At 34.9% G+C, this 8524-nt stretch overlaps 1 protein-coding gene across 1 annotated transcript in view; it reads left to right on the forward strand.

Moving 5' to 3' along the window:
- The window catches only part of IL1RAPL2 (interleukin 1 receptor accessory protein like 2), a 1440342-nt gene extending 1432453 nt beyond the window's left edge, over nt 1–7889 (forward strand). Inside the window, exon 10 of the mRNA XM_036270972.1 lies at nt 7010–7889. Coding sequence (XP_036126865.1) covers nt 7010–7707 — 698 coding nt within the window. The 3' untranslated portion in view covers nt 7708–7889. The remainder of the gene's footprint in view (nt 1–7009) is intronic.
- Nucleotides 7890–8524: the final 635 nt, after the last annotated feature.

Raw genomic sequence — 8524 nt, forward strand, 5'->3', positions numbered from 1 at the left:
GTAAATTCTGAAGTGAGGCATGCAAAGAAAATTTTTGTACATGGATCTGTAGTACTCATTGCCAATAGTTCTTCTAATAGCTGGATATATTGGACACCATTCAAGTAAATTGTCCTCAGGGAGTAATAAAATCCTTTTCCAAGCAATCTGACGTCTATGACCTAAAATCTGTGAGGCAAGGGTGAAATGTACAATCATGGACATTTAACACATTGTGTGCAATTTTCTCACATGGAATAAAATAAGATATATCCAACATTCCCTTTATGTTAGAGTCAAAAGAGAGGAAACCGTACTTTATTGTATACAGAAATGTACTGAGGTCAATGGACTAAAGTGTCTCATCAAAGTTTAAAGTAAAGGAAGAGTCCATTGTTTAGAATTTCAATCAGGAAACCTACTGTTTAGGTAGCATAAAGAACAGGCACCTTTGAAAAAAATAGTGTAAGAGACAAGGAGAAAATTGTCTTAACTACTGAAGGAACCACAGAAAAGACTATATAATGAGCAAGTTGTTTTGTTCATGTTTACTAAGATTGCTTGGGTTGGAATTACTTTATCTACAAATTTCTAGGATATAAAGTTAACAGAGAAAAGAGAAGGGGAAGGAGATTTGTCAAACTCTCTTTGCTACTCTGAACGTTCTCTTTCTTCCAGTATTCCCCAAATGTCTTCCATTACCTACCTCTACTCTTGGTGAGGAAGTCAAGAGAGAAGAGAGATAATTTAGAGAAGTGGGCAACATTCCAGCGTAGATTCTGCCCACTATCATGCTCTCATGCCCATCCACAGCCAAAATATAATAACAAAAGTAAAGAATTCACTTCCAGAAATGTAGCCTCCAAAGTCAAAACTGTAAATAAATATAGATCTCTATAGTCACAAGGTCTTGGCAAATTCATGTTGACTGTTGATTAACCTATTAATCAGAAATAAAACTCTTGCCAAAAATGTATCCCTGCAAATTATCAAGTCAAGGACTTGGCTAGGGAGGGGACATAGAGTTTTTTTGTAGGGTAAGTAATGTCACACACTATTTAGAAAGCCAACTCCTTCCCTCACACACAACTAGCTAAATAACAAATTTGTAGCCTCAATCTCTGCGGCAGACAATACAAATGGAATCTTACATCTTCCAAAGGTAGAATCAAGACTCCAAAAGTTTAACATCATCAGCCAAGATAGAGTCATGTTGTTGACCTGTATACCTCTTTCGTTAGGTGAGCATTAAGCATCATTATTTGAAATGCAAATAGTATTTTCAGTGAGACTACTTTATAAAGTACCTCACTGTAAGCCTGTAGTTATGTAAGAGGTCTAATATTTTCTTTCCAAATATATAGTACTGAATCATGCATTTTCTTTGATACATGGAAAACCTATATTATTTTTGCTGGTTTCTCCACACCAGTAATAGGAAGGAAGCTATTTCAAGTCACCGTCAGAAATTGTCTTGATTTTGAGTCTTGGTATATTAACCCACAGGTTTTATAAGTGTCATTGCTGATATCTATCAATTAACTAATTTTTACCAGAAATTAATGGATTGTTACCTGATTTGATGCAACCTGTCTCACCCTAATGATTTGTCTATTTAGTTGACAATAAATGTATAGAGCTACAGGTATAAGTATGTTGAACTACTATTATATGAACCTGGAAAAGTAATAAATTATGCTTTCATTTACAGGCTAAGTACATGTCTTTTGACTTTTTTAATATGCTAACTGCCCCTAATAATGACCCTGACATAAGTGGAATTGTCAACACAAAATGTAATTTATAAGTTGCTACTTGATTAGTTTGATAAATAAATGGTTAGTAGGCAGTTGCAAGACCACATGGAAATTCATCAATATATAGTGTTTTTCTCCCTTGTCCGTCTGCCTACATCTGTAGCAGATTCAGAGCCTGTGATTTAGGGAAGTACTGAGTTCTTTTGGAAAAGTATATATATCCCTTTAGAAAAATTTATTGGGGCTGCCATTATGTCTGCTTTAATTTGTTGCTGTATTTCTTCCTTCAGTGTATTATTAACTTTGTTAATAAATGTCCTATTTTCAAGTCACTTTTATATATCTAATTCTACTTTTCTAAATACACTGGAATTTTATACAACTACCCCTGAAAGTGATTTTAAATTAAAATTTGCTTTTAATACAATTTTAGGTAGTCACTTTCCTTGTTTCTTACATATAATGGTGCTGGTGACATGACCTTTCTTCACTTCTCTAATAGATACACATCACAAGGAAAGACTCGTGACAATGCATTTTCTTCTAGAATATTTTTCTAATTTTCTGTCAAAAGGAAAAGTATAGCCAAAGGAAACAATTATATGCAGGTTCACTTATAATGTGAAAATGAATATATATCAACTTATGAAACCCTATCAAAACTGTGTTCAAGGGGATTTTTTGTAAAGATCACAAATAGATTAAGTATAATTAGCTTTGTTTAATATCTGATAATCTAGTGTGGCTTCACAGCCTTGTCTAGAGAAGCACAAGGCTATCAGACACAATCCCCTTTAGTTTATTCTGTCATCATAGGTTACTTTAAAATTTTTGAAGAAATAATGAGCTTTAATTTAAGGAATATTTTATAATTTTTTTTTTGTAGAAAAAAAAAATGTCTTTTAAAGGATTCCTGTTACTCAGTTGCTAAATTTGCCTGAATAATTCAGGGCAAGATATAGCAAATATTCATATGTGCTGTGGATTTAGTAAACTTTTTTTGGAAAATTGATTCTTTATTATGTATTTATGAAAGCAAGCTTTTTAAAATGGTTTCTGAAGGTTTCTAAAATGTCTCTAACAAAACCATAGCCCTGCCATGGGTAACACCATTGCCTGTCAGAGACTACACTAGCTGTGGATAAGTAATATCTTAATTTTGTACCTGTTTTTTGCTTAGTTTATTTGGAACTTTTCCAAGCCTACACACCCTGATTGATCTCTAATTCAGGAACAGCAAACTTTCTATGTAAAGATACAGATAGTAAATATTTTAGGCTTTGTGGGTTATATATGACTTCTGTTGCATTATATTCTTCTTTTTCTTCTTTTTAAATTTTAAACATGTTTAAAAATCATTCTTAGCTCACATGCTACACTAAAACAGGACATAATCCTAATGGATCAGTCTCCAATTCAGTCACTGGATGCAGACATGCAGCCCTGAGATAAGGGGAAAATTATTATGAGCACTTGCTACATAGAAGCCAGCAATATTTCCCTGGCTAAAGATTACCAAGTGAAAAATATTAACTCTAGCTCTTTGATCTCTTGCTAATTTACTTATATTTTTCATGCTGGCTAGGTCCTTTTTTTTTTTTTTTTTTTTATAAAGGTAAAGCGAAAGAGAAAAAGACTTAGGAAAGAAAAGGGGAAAGAAAGGGGGCAAAAAGAGATAGGCAAGAGAGGAAAGGAGAGCAAAAGAGGGAAAGGCAGAAAAAAAGAGTGAGAAAGAAAGCAAAAAGGGAAGTAAAAGATAAGAAGGAGATGGGTCAGAAAAAAAAAAAGAATGGGAGAAAGAAAGAGGTAGAGAGGAGCAAAAGGAAGGGGGAGAAAAAGAAAAACACAGAGTGATAAACAAGGAGAACCAGAATATGGAAGCTAGAGCACAGTCTCTCCTTTTCCTTAGAGCCAGGCAGATCTTAGAGGCACCTCCCCAGCTGCTTTCAAACATTGAGGTTGCTGCCCCGCCAATGATCACCATCTCAAAAAGTAAAATGTGGGCTTCACATCTGAAAACTTCCACTTGGTTTTTCACTAAGTGAAATGGAACATGAAATTCAGGGCCCAAGCAAATGTTTCATGTTTTCTTTGGGACATTTCAGCTGTGTCTACACAGGAAAAATTTTGAGGTATTAACTGACTGACTCCAGTGCATATGATGAATGTATATATAGGGCAAACCAGGATAAGGCAGACCTTTTTTCTTCCACAGGAGGTTTTCAGCCGGAATAATCTGGATGGTTGCCTCAACTCTCCAATAGGCTTTGCCAGGATAAGCACAGCTAGAGTAGTATGCAGGAGACAGGGACCACTCCCTCTCTCCAAAGTTCCCTTCAACACCCACACCCTGTGCAGCTGAGCATAGTGGGATCTGTCCTGACAGGCATTTATTTTGGAGGCAAAAGCAACGTCTGTCTAATAAGTCTCTAAGAAGCCTCCCAAAACTCTAAATGTTGCATTCTTCTTAGTTGTCAAATAGCAAAATATAATAGACAGGTGAAGGGGGTAACCATATTAATGGTGAAAAATTATACCCTACTTTCTTCTGCATTTGAGAAAGAGGATAGCAAAGCCAAAGCCCATGTGTTCCCAATAAAATTAATTAGTGGTATGTGGATATTTTCTTTAATTACTGTGAACACCTGGGTTGTAATTTTTTTCTTTGTGTAGATAAGTATATGTATAGATTATGTTTTATTTTTAAAGTATAGTTTAAAAGTAAATTAAACTATATCTCAACACAGAAATAGTGTTTTTCATAGAGGCATGAAGATATACTTCATAAAGACATAGTTTATTTTACAAAAGTTTGTACAGGCAATTTTTAAAGATTAAATGAAAAGCTGCAATTAATGAGGGAAGAACACAACTCAGAATAACTCCTTAGTAAATTATTTTGTAAATAATTATTCTAGAGCACAGCTGGTGTGTCTCAGTATATTGAGCATCATCCCACAGACTGAAAGGTCCCAGTTTGATTCTTGGTCAAGGCACATGCCCAGGTTTCAGGCTCAGTCACCGATGGGGGGGATGCAGGAGGCAGCTGATTGATGATTCTCTCTCACATTGATGTTTCTATCTCTCTGTCCCTTCCTCTCTCTCTAAAACAATCAATAAAATATAATATTAAAAATGAATTACTCTACAAAATTAACTATTAACTCATAATTTGCCTGGTGAAACTGCATTTTCATGGACTCCTGCACTTAAACCATGAGTCTGGGTTTGGGTTTTTGTTTGTTCTTGGTGTGTATGTGTGTGTGTGTGTGTTTTGTTTGTTTGTTTGTTTTGTTTTGTTTAAGAAAGGTGAAAAGAATAATGGGAAAGATGCATGATAGTTTATTTTACTGTATCTTACAGATCCAACTTCTAATGATGAAACTTCCCACATAACTTCTTTCTTTTTGGGAGCAGAAAGAGAGGAAGAAAATGAAGAGTCAGAGCTGTTGATACATTGGGATAATATTTTTCCACTTTATTGAAACTTTCTACCTTTCTTTCCATTTGGCTTCACCAGTTCTCTAAATGATAATTGTCGTGATAACTTTCCTTTGATACTTGTGTGGTATTTTTAGTTTTGTTCTGTTTTTGTTTTTGTTTTTGTTTTTTTCTTTTGGTTTGTTTTGTTGTTTTGCAGATTTTAATGCTGATTTTTTCTCTGAATATGTAATCTCTAAAATAAAATACTTAAAATTTGTAAAAGGTTCTTTTCCCACTTAGAAGTTGTTTTATCCTCTGAACAGTCATTGTAACTACTGCATGAGAAAAATGACAAAGTGTATTAAGTATAAACCAAAACAGCAGTAACAGTTAATTGTAAAATGGGCAGTTCTATGTGTATCTCTTAAAAAACTCTTTGCTTATCTGTAGGGTGTGTAGAAAGTTTGCTCATTTTTATTTGTGAAAGTGTTCTTGCTGCCAAGTGGTGCAAATAAACCCTGGAAAAATAGAGATCATCTGTAAAATGTGCATCTGTAAAATAAGTTGCTCTTTTCAAATGGCTTCCACTGGGCTGTTTTGTGGCCCAACACTGTGTACTGGACATGACTCCTTGAAAGCAGTCTGTAACCTTGGACAGATTTGCAGGGACAAATGTTGCTATGCTTCTGTAAGCACTGCTTCTGCTAGAGGGCACTGTACATTAGACTAGGCCTTGTGCTTTGCTTAGTAAAGAGAGTTCTCTGTTGCAGCACCTGTGTCCAAGTCTCGATTTGTTAAAACATGTGTGTGTTTCCCTTTTTGGTGGATAGGACTTTGGAGAAGATGATTGCAAAAGGACTATTCCATAGTACAAATAAAATTTGTTATTTTAGTGTTTTTATAGCATGGAAAGGCTATAACATATTCACCTCACTCTCAGAATTGCTCCACAAAGTAGGAAAAAACTTCCTTTCCATTGATAGAGTCTTCCTCCATTCATGTTCCTTCCACACCATCCCCCACCTTCAACTCCACCCCTTGATCTTCCTCTGAACAAAGAGCAACTGGTTCAAATTACATTCATGGGCACATACACACCACTTCCCTATTTCTGGCACAATGGAGTACCTAAGGTTGTAAATAACAAAAAGTATTCTAAAAAACAAGCTATGAATCTAGAAGAGCTTTTCCACCATGTCTAGCACAATATCTTTGAAGTAGTTCATAAACATAGACTCTTTTACATGTTTTACAGTTGAAAAATAGCGGGGGTGGGCAGAACTAAACCCATAAATAGAGTGACTCTTCAGTCATTAAAAAATTTCATTCCTCTTTTCATTGATTGATGACTTGTTTACTTAGAGTATAAGCCTGGGAGTCCACCTTAAATTAAATGATCAAATTTAAAACATTACTTAAATACACCTAATGTCTGATGAAGTCAGATTCAATATTCACCAACAAAACACTGCAAGTAATGATGTGCAAGAAAATTACTATTTTAAGCATTTTTTAAAAAAATTGATGTACATGTCCCAACCAGGTATTGAACCCATAACCTGGGTGTGTGCCCTGACTGGAAATTGAACCTGCCACCTTTCAGTGTACAGGATAACATTTCAATCAACTGAGCCACACATGGCCAGGGCTAAGCAGGTTTATATATTTATTTTTCATTCTTTTTTTTTTTTTTTTAAAGGAAATGGGCTTACTGAATATGCAATATAAAATAGAAGATATGGTGTACATTAGTGAAAGACTGGATCTTTACTATTCTAAAGTGCAAACCTAATGCTTTAAAGACTGAAAATGTCTTTGTTTTACTCTTTCTCTCTTTCTGTGATTTGTAGCATACATTGAAGATCTCACAAGAAGTGTTGAGCAAAGCAGAAGACTTATTATCGTGCTAACTCCAGATTACATTCTCAGACGAGGATGGAGTATTTTTGAATTGGAAAGCAGACTCCATAACATGTTAGTCAGTGGAGAAATCAAAGTGATTTTGATTGAGTGTACAGAATTAAAAGGGAAGGTGAATTGCCAGGAAGTGGAATCACTAAAGCACAGCATCAAACTTCTGTCACTGATCAAGTGGAAGGGACCCAAAAGCAGCAAATTAAATTCTAAGTTTTGGAAGCACTTAGTATATGAAATGCCCATCAAGAAAAAAGAAGTGCTTTCTCGCTGCCATATTATGGACTCTGCAGAACAAGGACTTTTTGGAGAACTCCAGCCTATACCATCTATTGCTATGACCAGTACCTCAGCCTCTCTTGTGTCATCTCAAGCTGATCTCCCTGATTTTGACCATTCAGATTCAATGCAAATGAGGCACTGTTGCAGAAGTTATACACACAAGACACCAACCACCACCTCCCCAGTATCTTCCTTGGGAAACCACTACACTTACTGTAACCTGCCTCTGACGCTACTCAATGGACAGCTACCCCTTAATAATGCCCTGAAAGATACCCAGGAATTTCATAGAAACAGTTCCCTGCTACCTTTATCATCCAAAGAGTTTAGCTTCACCAGTGATATTTGGTAGTGAAAAATCTGACCTACTCAGAACAGCCATGTGAGCATAGAGAATTTCTGCGATACCAAGCATAAAGTACACCTAATAACATCAAGGTGCTAAAAAAGTGTTTGAAGAAAAAGGCACAGAAATTTCTTTGTACTTCATTTTTTTTCTTTGTTTATTTGTTTACATTTCCAGAATAGTGGGGGAAGAAAGACCTGCTTTTGTAGTATAGTGCCTTGTTCCAATATACTGTTTTAATTTCTCCTTGAAAACAACATAATCTTATTGGCTTAGAGTGGTTTTATGATACCAATTTGAGGTGCAAGCTTAGTAGGTGAGGTACCTTCTACATATTTATATTTCAGTATCTACATAGTATTTGAAATAGGGAAAAATTAAAGACTTTTACTGAATTTAAAAATTCCTAACTACCTTAAGTGGAAAGGAGAACTTCTATAAAGTGAAAAATCAGAAATTATCAAGAAATAAGTGTTAAGACACCTAAATTGGAAGATTGTAGAGGAAGATTAGTAAGTGAAAATTGTGATTGAAACCATTAGAAATTCTTCAACATAATGGACAACTTCTGTAGACTAAATCAATAGCTCATAATGACAGCTTTTAGTTTTATTAGGCAAGCACTTATCTGTAGGCAAACTAGTAGGTAGGTAAACAACATGCATTTCTTAAGCAAATGAATAGACAGGCTGTTAGCTCTTTTAGAGTGATTTTGAACAACGCATAGCTTTTTAACCTATTTTAAAAGTTTTACAAGTTTGAAAGCACATTTTAAGGTGTGCATTTCATTGTTTGCTAACAAATTTATATTTGAATTTTTTCC

This window comes from Molossus molossus, unplaced genomic scaffold (assembly GCF_014108415.1).
Source record: "Molossus molossus isolate mMolMol1 unplaced genomic scaffold, mMolMol1.p scaffold_m16_p_2, whole genome shotgun sequence".
NCBI classification, from domain to species: domain Eukaryota; kingdom Metazoa; phylum Chordata; class Mammalia; order Chiroptera; family Molossidae; genus Molossus; species Molossus molossus.